Raw genomic sequence first — 13,926 nt, forward strand, 5'->3', positions numbered from 1 at the left:
TTTTGTGTGGCTTTGTAGCAGAGGAGAACGCTGCAGGCTTTTTTTGGCATCATCTGTAGAGAAGGTGTGGTTCTGTGCATGAACTCACAAAGCAGCCCCGGGCACTGCTATTGTGATGTCAGCGGCCGCATGGCAGCGTTGTCAGGCAGAGTTGCTGTGCCGAGGCCCGGAAGGGCTCAGTGTGCAGAGCAGCTCTGCGGCACGCTCACTGCAGGGGAACCTGCTGATCGACGAGGTCTCTGCCAGCAGGACTCTGAGGTTTTTTGTTTTCTGCCTACAGGCTTTGTCCCTTGCAGATTGAGCAGCACTGCTCCAGCCATGGAGGGAGTGTGTGCTGCAGCTTTCACGGCTTTTACCGTGGCTTATTCCGGGTACTTTTTCACCCACCTGGCACGTAAGTAGACGTTTTTGTTCAGTGCAGCATATGGAAACCCAAATGCCACAAAGAGGCCTTCAGCTGGGTAACGCCCCTGCCCACAGCTCCAGCTAAGAAGGGCGTGTCTCTAGCCAGTGGGGCATGGGCAGCATTTGTGATGTAGCCTGCGGGGATTCCGCTCCTGCCGTGCCACGGCCTGTGGCAATGGAGTCTGGAGTCTCCTCAGTTTGCTGGCTCAAGCAAGACAACTTCCAGGATGGGAAGACTGGGAGAGCTTGGCAGGAGTCCTTGTAAAAGCTGTGCACTGCTCTCCAGGACTGAGGCAAAGTCCCTCAGTTCAAGGCTTCTTGTCTGCATTCCCTCATCCCAGCATTTGCCTGTGGAACTTGACACTTCCTGCGCGCTAAAAGAGCCATTTGTTCTGTGATGAAATCACAGAATGAGCTTGGTAAAGGCCTCTGAGATGGACATTTTTGAGGAGTTCTTGTATGCTCCCACACACAGCAGCTGTTCCTGTGCTGTGTCATGATAGGACTGCCACCATGGCTCAGAGGGACTTGGGTGAAGCCTCCCTGGGGAAAGGTTTTCAGTAAGCTCATGGCAATTGCTGCATGCAATGTCTTGAGAAGACTGAAATACAGCAAAGAGAGGAGCTGTAGCCACTGCTGGGTGAGGTGGGGCAGAAGCAATGACTGTTAGAGAACCACTTGTAGACTTAGTCTCAAGTTTCTATGGGTTGAGTGGCCAAAGAGGAGAGACAAGGTAGACACCAGGCAGTATTTTGTGCTGCTGTTGTCTTGCTTGCTGTGTGCCACAAGGGATGCTGCTGGAGTGGTGTAGTGAAAGCAGAATGCTCTGTCTTTGGGTTGACTTTGGGGTGGGCATGGCCAGCACAGGCAGTTTTCTTAGAGCATCTGGTTCTTTTTCCCTTGTGTGTTGCAGGTCACATCAGCCGTGCCTGGAGAGAATCCGCTCTTTGGGTGAGTGGCAAAGGAGCCTCTGGCCTTGGTAGCATTTGGCAATTGCGGAGCAAGCTGTGAGCTGGGCCTGTTGCAGTCCGGTGCCAGCCTGGCTGGATGAATGAAAGTCCAGTCCAGGCCCTTTGCAGCAACAGCAGCAGCAGGAGGACCCAGGGCTGTTTTCTCCAGTTCCTTTCCAGAACTTTTAAGCAGCTGAAAGTGGTGGCTGCCATGATGGAATTTCTCCTGTACAAGAGAGCGCAGTCCCATCCAGCTGGCCCATTTTACTTGAGTCTGAGCACCTTAGAATCCCATTTCTCTGCAGATGCTTTCTCCTGAGTGCATCTGGGTCTAGAGCTGAATATAAAGGACGCTGCTGTCTGTCTGCAGAGCCCAGAGGGAACCTCGGAGCCTCCAGTGGCTGTGTGTCTTCCTGAAGAAGAGGCCCAAGGGGAGGAAGATGCCCAGCAAAGTGTACCTGCTGCCACTGCAGGGCCTGAGCATGCAGCATCAGTAAGTGGCAGCTCTGGGCAGTCCTGTGGCTGGAGCAAAGCATAGCTGCAAGTTTCTGATCAGACAGCACCTCCCGTGCCTGGCTGAAGATGCTGAGGGCTGGAATCTTTCCTGCCCTTCCCGCAGGCAGTGAGGCCTGGAACTTGGAAGTTCAGGGATCACCTTCCTACTGTTCTGAAAGAGGCTGTGAATTTGTCTTAGCAAGAGACAGGAGGTAGCATTAGGATGTCTTGGCATGCTGCTGGGGTACAAGTGAGGCCCTTGGTGGCCAGTGGCTGTGCAGGCTCCCTGTCCCCAGTGAAGAGAGCAGTGCAAAGGTGCAGTTCAGAAGCTTGCAGGATATGAGGAGACACTGTCCCCAGGAGGGACCTGGCCCTGCGCAGACAGCAGCTGTCAGTAGCTAAAGGAACAGCTGAGATGCAGCGGGGCCTGTAGCTGAATATAGGTGAGGTGGTGAATGCCAGGTTCTTTCCTGTCCCTCATGCTGCTGTGTGTCCCCAGAGCAGAAGGGCAGCGTCAGCACCTGCTCTGGCTGCCTCTGCACGCGAGGAAGAGGCTGAAGAGGAGGAAGGTGCTCATGAACCTGCCCCTGCTGTCAGCCCAGGCCCAGAGCAAACATCATCAGTAAGTGCCTGCTTTGGTTAGCAGTGAGTGTGGTGTCATTTTGTCCATGGTGTAAAAGCAGCCTTTGGATTTTGGGCCTTGAGCTGGAGAAGCGGGCTGCAAAAGCTGAGAGGTGAAGAGCCCTGGCTGTGGCCAGCAGCATCTTCCCAGGGGCTTGCATTTGAAATGGGATGGCAGGGGCACCTCTGCCAGGCACATTTGTGACCTCACTCATTTCTTTTCCCAGAGCTCCACCTCCTCTGTCCTGGCACCTGCAGGAGCTGCAGCAGAAGGCTCTGAAGGAGCCTCCAGTCCCCAAGCTGGCAAGTGCAGCGGGAGCAGCTCGTGCATCTGGAGCACCAGTAGCTCCTCTGGCAGCAGAGAGCAGCTGGGAGAGAGGACAGAGGACAAGTGCCTGGCCATGCTGAGTACGTCCTTTGTGATCCTTGTCTGCTGGAGCAGTGCCCTGTGTGTGCGTGTGTCGGCATGAGCTGTCCCAGCTCCTGTTCCTCCTCAGCTGAGTGCCAGCTCCTGAGGCCTCCACACAGGACCCGTTGTTGTGCTTTGAGGTGGTGAGGGGTCACCGGGGTGTTGCTCCTGCCTCTGAGAGCAGCTCAGCCTGGCTTGGCTTTGCCTGAGCTTCCCTGGAGGCAAAAGGCAAACCAGAGATTGTTTCTGGCTGAGCAGGAGGCCGTGACCCAGGCAATGAGTAGGCGCTCAAGGAGCTCCTGTGGGGCACGGCCAAGGTCATCTTCAGAACTCGGCCTGTCCTAAAGGCTGAGGCACCTCATTCCTAAGGCCCAGCACAGTAGGTTGGAACATGAGCTGCTGCTCCTGAAAGGCAGAAGGCCATTGTTTAGGCAAAATTGTCCTGCTCAAAGCTGCAGATTGTGCTTCTGCTGGAAGCACTTTGCAATATTCTTGCTGTCCTGCAAAGGGCAGCTGTTGAGAACAATTGATTCCAGGAGCCAGGATGCCTTTGATGATTGCAAGGATTAAAGCTTTGCTTGAAGGTCACAGAGTGTTGATTGCCAAGACCAGCAAGGTTTTGTTATTCCTGCTGCCCTTAACATTTCTAGACAACAACCAGTTCTCTTGCTTACAGCTTTCTGATCCCTGCATCCTCTGACTGTTTCTGCACGTGCTTAGATTTTAGTTTAGACGTCTAGTTTGGTGCAGGCCATCTGTGCTGCAGGGCTGCTCGTCTTGCTGCTGTTGTTTCTGAGGTGGTGGTGGTGGTGGTGGTGCAGTGGTGTTGTTGTTGGCCGACTGCCTGAGTTGAAAGGGCCCAGAGTGGCAGAGAGTGGGGCTGCCTTTCTGATCTGCTGCAGGGTGGGATCTCTTTTGAAGTGAGCATCTTTCCTTGGGATTTTTCCAGAGATGCTGGTGAGCGAGGGAGATCCTGAGGCTGAATACACAGAGCTGGAAACCATTGGCAAAGGGTGAGTGCAGCCACAGTTCCTTCTTCAAAGGCAGGGCCTGTGCATTTTGCTGGTGTCACATCTCCCCAGAGCGACGTCAGGCAAGCTCCAAAGCTGTTCAGACACTGCGTTAGGATGATGCCTGATGATCTCTCAGTACTGGTCAGCATTTACAGCTGTGGTCCGAAGGCATGGCGGCAAAGACACCTGGACGCTGGCAATGTCTTTTCTGCGGCAAAGAGCAGCACCTGGCAGATCTCCATTCCCTCAAGTCTGTTGCACCTGATTGCCGCTCTTCCTAGGAGAGAGCATTTTTGCATGTCTCAAAAGACTACAGAATGGGTGGGAATGAAAGGAGGAGAAACTTTGTTGCCTCAGAGGTCAAGTCAGCAGCTGACAGCTGTCAGGGAACAGCTCTGGGTAACATTTCTTTCCAGTATTTTGCTGAAACCAAGATTCAGTGGTCTGGATGGCCACCACCTAGCCTAGCAGCCAAAAGCAGAAATGAAAGAAGCAGCTCTCTTTTGTAGCTGAGGTGGCAAAAGACAAAGCTTCAGGGCAATGGCCAGTGCCAATGCACTCCAGAGGAAAAGGCATCATCTGGCTGATGGCAGAACCCTGGTGGATCCTGTGGGGTTTAGGCCTTTCCTGCAAAGAATCCACCAAGCTGTTCCCTTTGAAAGCCGGCTCTGCTGACTGGAAATGGGACTGATTTGCAACATTTTCCCTGTGAGAAGCCAAATGTACAAGAAGTCTCCAGAAAAGCAGAGTCCTCCAGGTGTCTGGGGCACCGAAGAGAAGCAGCTGAGAAGAGCTCTGGACTCAGAACGCCGCTGTCCAAGGATCCAGTGTTTTGAGGACTTCTCCATTTGTGTGTGCAGCAATGGAAGCCTTTCCCTGCTCTGGCTGTGGCTGCAGCTGTGGCTGGGCACTAACTTCCTTGCAAGCTGGAGAAGGGATCTGTGTCTGGAGGCTTTCCTGCAATGGCTGTTCCGTGGCCTCAGGCTTCTCAGAAGGCCTCAGTAGTGGTGTTTGATTTTGGCAGACAGGCTCCAGGGAGAAGTGGGAGAAGGCCCAACTGGCAAGTTCCTGGAAAAATCCCACACATGTACAGATAGAGAAAGAGAAAAGGGGGGAAAGACCCACACGAGAATCTGTCCTATTCCATTTACTGTTTGCCCCAGGACTTATTTGCCATTGGACTGCAGTGTCTTGCAGTGGCAGGGACTAAAGGACTTCTTCTTTCTCCGCTGCTGTTTTGTTTCTAGGGGTTTCGGCACGGTGTGCATGGCAGTGGAGACTGCCACAGGAGAAGAGGTAAGCGCCAAGCAGCGCCGCAGCTTCTGCAGCTCTCGAGTGCCCTCCCCTCTGCTGTGAGCTGTGGCTGAGCTTTGGGTGGCCAGGAGAGCTTTGCTGCAAAGGCAGATGAAGTGCAGAGCAGTGTCCGCCCTGCCAAATACAGTGGGGACAGATTTTGTCCTTCTCAGCTGCCCCTGGGAATGCAAGGAGGCCAGAGGAGGACACGCTGGCTGGGTCTTAGTGCCCAGGTGGTGTCTCAGAGCATGGCACTGCTCTTTGGGGCTGCAGAGTTCCTGAGTTCTCTTTTCTGGCTGTTAGCAAATAGATGGGAATCGTGCTGATAGTTCTGTAGGCACCTGCAGTGCTGCCCTTGGAACTGTGCTTAGACAGAGTGGTCTGCAAGGAGTCTCTCAAGGGCCTAAGCCCTGCTCATAGCCCGGTGTATATCCCTAGAAGATCATGGCCTGGGTTATTTCGTTTTACAGTCAGGCAGTAATTGCAAAAGTCAGTGGTGTGAAGAAAAGTATTTGAGTGGAGCAGAATGAAAATTCCTGGAGTGAGGAAATGCTAGGATTGTGGTTTTTGGAGGTGTCCTTAATGATGTTTTCATCATTGTGGCATTTTTTCTGTGAAGTATGTAGGGTTGTATATCTTAGGAGGAATAGCCCTCAGGATGTTTTTAGGACAGCATTTTATCTGCCACATCTCTAACTGTTTGCTTTGTTGTTGTGCCATGGAGAATGCCAGTGACTGCTGGAGTAATGATCCAATCCCCTAGAAGTGCCAATGGTTTCCCAGCAGTTTTGCTCCATTTTTACTGGCACAAAATGGCTTTCTGCTTGTAAGAGGTGTGTGAATGAGCATGGGGATGATAAAGTAAGGCCACGGGAGAAGACTGGCCCTGGGCACAGTGAGTGTTGTTAGACGTCTGAGGTGGAGAGCTTAGAGCGTGTTTCTGCCAGGTTTCCAAGGCAGAGGCTATGTGGCTCTGTGTCCTGGGAGGTGCCCGAGCAGGCGGTCTGATGTCCTGTCACAAGGCAGCTTGGCCCAGCCCAGCACTATCATCCCATAATCACTGTCTCCATGTTGCCCTTGTGGTCCTGTGCCACGGACTTCTTTGGTTCATGGTTTTCCATGTCGTTTTAGGTGGCCATAAAGAAAATTAGTCTCCTGCAAGAGAGCAGCAGCGAACTGTGCCTGAATGAAATCCAGGTCATGCGTGGCAATAAGCACGCCAACCTTGTCAACTATGTAGACAGGTGAGTGGTTCTGCTGTTCTGCTGTGAAAGGTCATTCACATCCTGCAAGCCAGAGGTTCAAGCACTCCTTTGGTGGATGGCAGAGGATGGAGCTGTTCATTCCTGTTTCTGGGCTGATCTACAGTGTCTTGGGAGGAGATTGCATTGGGGCTGCATTACTCTTTCCTGGCATACCAAGTTTGAAGGGCGCTTTCAAAGGCCAGACTTGGCCCTATCTTACTGAGCCAACAGCCTCAAAGTTCCTGTGCTCTCTCCCCATGGTTTTGTTGGCTTTGGGCTTGGATTTTTTCCCCATGGGTCTGAAGTGTTGCCGAAGCACTGCAGATTGTATTTCCCTTGGCCTGTTCGTTGGTGTGGATAGCAAGCAGTGTTTTAGACTGCCCAGAGTTCAAGGCCTGTAGAGCGTAGTGAATGACTGCTCACTTCCTCCTGTCTTCCTCTGAGAGAGACACAGAAACAAGAATCCATCAGGTGGTGTGAGTGCACACCACACCTTCATCTCCAGGCTGTTGTTTCCTCCTTTCAGCTACCTGCTGGACGAGGAACTCTGGCTCGTGATGGAATACATGGACGGAGGTTCCTTACACAATGTCATCAGGGAGACTCGCCTGGCAGAAGGAGAGATAGCAGCTGTCTCTCGGGAGGTAAGGGATAGTGCCTGTGCTTCCCATGCCTTGGTCGGGATGGTCCTTCCAAATGGGTGACAAGGAGAGGAGAGATTTCATCTTCTGAGCCTCCTTGCTGCCTTTCTCTTATGACTGGCAGTAGCAAGAGCATCTGAAGTGCCTGCCAGTGTCCCTGCCCTTCTTCTAGTGTGTTTGTGTTTGCCTCTCTAAACACTTGCCTGGAGCCTGTGTGTGCTGCATTCCTTCCCTGGACGGGCAAAGTTGCTGGTGGCACAATGTAAAATAAGTGGCACAGACAAAGATACACACTGGGCTGTCATGGAGCTCAGCCTCCAAGAGAGCCTTGCACCAAAGGGGTGTTCGCAAAAGCATCCACTCTTGTCTGGCTGGAGAGAGCACAGCCACTGCAGCAGTGCTGCTTCAGTCTGTGGTTGCAGGGCAGTGGCCGGAGGAACAATTGTCCTTTCTCTTTCAGAAGCACACACACCCTCACTTAGAAAGGCACTGCTGTCCTTGTGTTGGAGCAGCAAGCTCTTGCCCTTGCCAGCAGCCTGTCGTGCCATGGCTCAGCATGGCCCAGGAATGTTGCAGTGTTGCAGATGTGCCACTTCCCCGCTTGTGGGATGAAATCCACTTAGGCTGGTGTTTCTTTTTCCTCTCTCAGTGCCTGCAAGGCCTGGATTTCCTTCACTCCAAGCAAGTGATCCACCGGGACGTCAAAAGCCACAACATTCTCCTGGGTCTGGACGGATCCGTCAAGTTGGGTGGGTGTTGTTGGCCAGGCTCAGCTCTGGCAGGCTGCGGTGTGGGGCTGCCTTTGGGTGACTGCCGGTTCCCTGCAGTGGTGCCTGTGGCAGTCCAGGCTGCCCTGATACAAGTGCAGAGCAGAGCCCCAAGGTGCAGGGAGGTGTTGCTGGGAACAAGGGCTCAGGAGTGCCTTTGGCTTGTGCGTGTGTCCCTTCCCAAGCAAGGCACTTACAGTCTAATAGCTTCAGGGCACTAAAAGCCACTGCCTGAAAGCTGGGGCTTTTGCTAACTGGCCAATTCGGTATTTCCTCGGCTGCAGGCCAGAGGAATGGCAGCATGGCCCCTTGCTGGCAGCCGGGTTCCACGCTGCCCTCTTGGACATTGGTACAGCGGGGATTTCTTTGTTTTGCTTTCCTCATTCACGCTGGCCTGTTTTTTCTCCTCAGCTGATTTTGGCCTTGCTGCTCAGCTGACCGCTGAGCAGAGCAAACGGAGATCAGCTGTTGGGACCACTTACTGGATGGCGCCAGAAATCTTCACCAGGAAGCTCTATGGCCCCAAAGTGGACATCTGGTCCTTTGGCATTGTGGGGATCGAGATGGTGGAAGGGGCGCCTCCTTACCGGATGAAAACCTCCCGCACGGTGCGCTGCAACTGCTCTCAGATACTGCTGTCACCCAAACACAATCTGCTCCCATTCTTCTGCCTGGCAAGCTTGCTAACACCTGGAAATGAGAGGTGCCAGGCTGCATAGTCTCTCGTGCTCCTTGTCCAGATCGTCCCCTTGCCATTTCAGTGCACGAACCGCACAAAAAATGGTGATGCCTTTTGCTTGACGGAAGCTTTGACAAAAGGGCAAAGCTGGGCTTTTAGTCCCCATCAGCCAGTGAAATCAGGGGTGAAGGCAAGAGCCTTTGCCTATTGGACTGGCTATGGCTGCCTGTGGCTTTGTGTTCTTTCAGTAGGGGTAGGAATGGTATCTGCCAGGCTCTGGCAGGGAGTAAAGTGCCACGGGAGAGTGGAGCCTGTGCCGTGGGGTGTGTGTGAGCAGTTTGGGGTGCGAAGGAGACAGGTAGAGCGTGGCATTTCCTTCTTCTCTAGGTTCAAGAGCTGATCAGCAGCGGGGGCAGGCCAAAGCTGCAGAAGCCCAGGCAGCAGTCGGCGTGGTTGCGAGACTTTCTGCACTGCTGCCTGGAGAGGGACGAGGACAGGCGCTGGTCTGCCCAGGAACTGCTGCAGGTAAAAGGCAAAGCGGCTGCAGGCTGCGCCAGCTGCCCGCTGCCAGGGGCTCCTCATCTGCTCAAGTCCAAGGCGTCTGATGGGGCCCGCTCCTAAGAATCTCCCCTCTGGGGGCTTGCAAAGGAAAACAAAGGAGAATCCTGGCCTAGGATGCCTTGGAAGGAGCCTTTCAAGGTCACCTAGACCAAATCTCCTTAAGCTGAAGACATCTGGAGTCACGGATTTGTGGGATTGGGTGCCATTTTGCCTCATGTAGCAAGGTCCTGGATGTGGAGACAGTGGTGCCCAGAATGCCCTCCTTTTCTTCTTTCTGTATCTTTCTGGTAGCCAGAGAAAGCCTGTTTCAGCCTGTGAGGAAAGTACAAGTTCATGTTTTTCTTTTTCTCTTTGGGCAGCATCCGTTTGTAACATCAGCCAAGCCGACCTCCGAGCTGACGCCTCTGATCATGGCCACGCAGCAGTTTATGGCCAACAGGAGATACTAGCCCTGGAAGAGGCCATTGTTGTTGTTTGCAGTTTGTAGTTTGTAGTTTGTAGATTATAGCTCGTAGTTTGTAGTTTCTAGATTATAGCTCATAGTTCGTAGTCTCTTTATTCGAATAGGCAAAATAAATACTATAATAAATAAAACCTTCACTGTGCTGGAAGCTTCCCTTTGTTCTCACCCTGTGAATAAGCTCTAAATTTGCTTCTGAATGCTCAGGTGTTTCTTCGATGTGGGAAGACACATGGATGGGGATTTGTGGCATGGTTTGGAAACGTGCAAAGGTCTTCTTCCTTCAGTGCCTCCAGGCCACAAGCTCTTGTGGAGATAGAGGCATTGCAGCTGTGGCTAGAGGAGCAGAGTAGGGCAGAATGGAGCAGAGCAGTGGTGTCACTGCTGGGGATGCTGCTGTGGCTGTGGGCAGAGGGGGAGGGAGCCGGGCTTCTCCAGGGGCTCAGGCGCAGGTGAGTGTCCAGCGGGAAGGCAAGTTCTGCCACGGGAACCAAGGCCAACATGAGGGAGCGAAAACTTGTGCAGTTGGGACCTGCCTGAGCCACTGTGGAGGCCTGTGGGCCTGCTAGGGCACTTCCTGGGGCTGTGGCCTGGAAGAATGTCCCCTAGACTTTAACCTCTCCCATGGTCTCCTGTTTATCGTTTCAATATACATTTGATACCGTGATTATTGAAAATCATTTACTTTGCTATGTTTGGTGGTAACTGATGGTATATTTGACTAGCATTTAAATTTAAATTTTGGTTGCACAATATTTCCCAGTTTTCATGTTCTTCCCCCACTTCCCTGAACCCATTGTCCCTGGGAAGGACAGGCCAGGAGATGGAACCTGCTCAAGAGCAAGCAAAGGCGAGCCACCAGCCATCTGCCATCTCCCCTCCTCTTCTGACCCCTTGTCAGGATGGCACCGGCCATGGCGTCCTGGATTCTACCCTAACCCACTTTCTGACTGCCCTCAACCCTGCCCCTGCTTTCCTCTTGTATTAGCAGACTCCCATTTTTGCTGCAATACATATTTCAGAGGTCAGAGCTACAATAGAAGTTGAGAATAAAACAGCTGGAGGACCGACTCTGTTGCCCCCACAGGAGTTCTGTGCCCTGCACCACCGGAACGTTCCCCCATTCTAGTCCCCCATGAAACCTTTTCTTTTGACATGTGTGTTTGCTGAAGGCCACGCGGGAAAGGTGTCACCCCAAGTCTTTTGGCTTTGATTTTCTGTTCTCTTCTGTTTTGTGGGTAAGTGAAAGGGAATGAAGTGGCGGGGAGCCATCTGGGAGTCAGGGCCCGAGAAGTGAGGGAAAATGAAAATTGTATTTACTTATTGTTTGCTTATGTCTGCAATATCAACCCACCTGTTCATTTTAATTCCCAAGTTTAGTTAAAATCTACTAAGTATTGTGTTGGTTTTAGGTATAAGAAGATATTATTTTTACTATGATTGTTATACCTTTCATTTTAAATAAAACAAAAAAGGGGGAGTGTGGGGGTTTGTCCTGGAGGGCACGGGCCAAAAATGACCACACAGCCACACATCAGACAACAATGACCAACACCAAGGCTCAGGAGAAGAGAAGCCACAACGGATGACAGCCAGAAAACTTATGGTGAGCTGATCATGAAGTGGAGAGGACTCTGGGGCCAACTGGGAGTGGCCATGCAGATCAACAGCCTGTCTGAACCCGTCAGGGCACAGGGAAAACAGGTGATGGCTTTGGGATGGGCACCCAAAGCTGCCAACACTATCCCCCAATGCACCATCCAGCACCAAGAGAAGACTTGCTGAATTTTATCAGTATTTCATCCAATTACTCTTTTTTTTTGTTTGTTTTTTCTTTTGGCTAGTTTCAACTTCTGTCCATAGTCCTCTCATTCCTTTGAGATTTCTACCTCTGCTTTTCTTCGCACCTTCCCCTCCCTGATTGTCAGCTGAGCTATTTACAGATGGCTTTTCTTCGCACCCACCTGGTACCTGATGTGTGTGCCAGCACCAAAATAATTCTCCTTATTTTGCCCCTAACTGCCTTCTCTTTGGGGCACTGTCACAGCTGGCAAAGCTTCAGTCTTTCACATGTGTTTTTTGGCCAGTAAGTGGGTAAGGGCTGGCAAAGCAACTTCCTAAGGCATCCAGAGCAATGCACTGCAAGCCAGACCTGTTCTCTGAAAGGACTTCAGAATTCCCACCATGGAACTGAGGCACTGTTGACAGAGCACTAGACTGTGAAAGGCTTTGAAAGGGGATAGGAAGCTCAGCTTGCAAATGAGACCAAGAGGAGGTAGGGTCAAGAGATGTGGTGGCCACACATCCCGAGGTAAATAGCCTTTGGCTTTCCTGGGGCCTTCCCCCACATGGGGCTGCCACTCACCTGGCCATTTAGGAGCTGGGTTAGGGGCTCCAGACACAGGTGTGGAGCCTTTGGTGTGCCAGGGATCAGCGGCCACAGCTGGGCTGGGATGCAGGCCTGGGGGTGTGGGGTGTGCAGAGTAGGGCATGGCCTCAGCAGAGCAAGGCTTGATCTGCCCCTTTCCCCACCTACAAGCGCCTGAAAGGGCTTGAGCCAGCAATGTCCTCCAGTGTCTCACAACAAGGTTTCCAGGTTCCTGTGCTTCTTGGCTGTCAAGACTCCAGAGATTTGTGGCTGGATATTAAGAAACTTGCACATTTGCTTCCCTCCCAAAGAGGCATCCTGAGCGTTGTTTTTTCTTTCTAAGGCCTTCCCTCCTTTCTATGTCCTCTTCTTGAGATAGTCCAGGGAAAGCCTCTCCTCTCTCCCCTTCTCCACCACAATGGAGGGGGACAATGGAAAAACCAATCTATGAGAAGCTGAGAATGTTAGAGTTATAATGTAGTGAGGGGAAAAAAAAAAGCAGCAGTAGACGACAATAGGAAGAAAATTGTGCGAAAGAGGTAATGGCTTAAGCAAGAAAGGTGCAGTGTCACACGGGGCCCCTGGAGCAAAGACAGGATGGCCAGGGCTTCCAGCATGGTTCTGATGGTAGATGGGGGCTGCTGGTGCTGCCGGGAGCAGCTCTGGCCCTGCAGTGGCAGTTTGCTGCTCCCTCTCTGCGGCAGTGCTGGTGGCAGTGGCGATGGTGATGGGTGTCTGTCTCTCCCTGCGGAGCTCTGTTTGGCACTGCCGCTGCCATCAGTCCGCCACGCCGGGCGTGTCCGTGGCAATGGGATCTGCCGCTTTGCTGCCTCTTCCTCCCAGCCTGCTGGGCTGCACTTGGCTTGGCTGCACTCCCTTTGGGCTTGGCTGAACTCGCTTGGTATCAGTGTGAACACTCTGGCTTGCCTTGTTCTGCTGGAGAAGAAAAACAGTCGCACATGCCCCCCGGCCCTGATGGTTTCAGCTGTGTGTCAGAGCTGTCATTTCAGTGCCACCCATCTCAGCCCTGTGTCCAAAAAATTACTGAGGAAGGACAAAAGTGGGGGGAAAAAATGGTGGTGGTGCTTTGGTGCCAAGGCCTCTCTGCTAGAGTGAGTCAGAGAGAAGGATCCTCCTTGCATTTCCTGTCATGGCGTTTCCCTGCTGAAATCACAGCCACGGCTGTGATGTAAAATGCTTTGAATAAATAGTGCTGAAAGACACATGGCCTTGTCTCTGTACCTAGGAGGAAACTCTAAATGTCATTGAAGTCGTGCTTCTCCCTGTTTGCTCTTGGAATCTCTGCTGGTCAGAGTGACCCTGAGATGCGTTAGAAAGTCTCTTTCCCCAGCCCGGCAGTTGATGAAGGAGTGGGAACTCTTCTGTTCTTGGTCTCAAGGTTGTTTATTGTTTCTTATCTATAATATTCTTTCTCCAACGTGCCAAGGTCTGTCTAGCAGCTTGGGTTGAGGCACACTGCCCACCTCAGAGGCAGTGTTGTCTTTTTATACCCAAAACTATGTGTACACTATTTACAATAACTTCCCAATACCTATCACCTATGTGAGACAGTGAACTTCTCCTCTAAACCAATCTAAAAGTGCCAACATCACTCAGAAGATGGTGGCTAGGAAGAAGGAGGAAAAAGGACAAGGCACATCCAAATTCCTCCATCTTGAGACCCCCGAGCTGTCATTTTCAAAACCTCAAAAATCTATTTTTCACCTGGTGACAAACTACCTATTATTCTACTTAAACTCTCTTGACTTGTAATTCTTCATATTAAGATTGGTGATTGTTTTTTCCAAGGGCTAAATCAAAGGCACAGGCATCTTGGGCTCTGTGCCAAAGTCTCTGAGCCCCCGGGCAGCGGCTTGAGCCCTCCAGGGCAGGCAGAGGAATTTCCTGGGTTCTGATAGTTTGCTGCTTTCTGGAACTAAGGGAGGTCCCGCTGGAAGAAGCCTTCTGGTTTTTGCTCAGAAGCAATAGTGGCCAAAGAGCACTAATGTGGTTCCTCACA

The 13,926-nt window shown here is 52.0% G+C and overlaps 1 protein-coding gene across 1 annotated transcript; it reads left to right on the top strand.

Annotated features, from left to right (window-relative positions):
- The first annotated feature begins 318 nt into the window (after positions 1-318).
- LOC129133169 (serine/threonine-protein kinase PAK 3-like) lies at positions 319-9,527 on the top strand. Its single transcript, XM_077172172.1, has 12 exons — positions 319-394; positions 1,319-1,356; positions 1,726-1,848; positions 2,699-2,879; positions 3,830-3,893; positions 5,141-5,189; positions 6,318-6,430; positions 6,957-7,074; positions 7,721-7,820; positions 8,250-8,446; positions 8,905-9,042; positions 9,438-9,527. Exons 1-12 carry the CDS (start codon positions 319-321, stop codon positions 9,525-9,527), a joined length of 1,287 nt encoding a protein of 428 aa, XP_077028287.1.
- The last annotated feature ends 4,399 nt before the right edge of the window (positions 9,528-13,926 follow it).

The sequence above is a fragment of the Agelaius phoeniceus genome, chromosome Z, assembly GCF_051311805.1.
Source record: "Agelaius phoeniceus isolate bAgePho1 chromosome Z, bAgePho1.hap1, whole genome shotgun sequence".
Lineage (NCBI taxonomy): Eukaryota > Metazoa > Chordata > Aves > Passeriformes > Icteridae > Agelaius > Agelaius phoeniceus.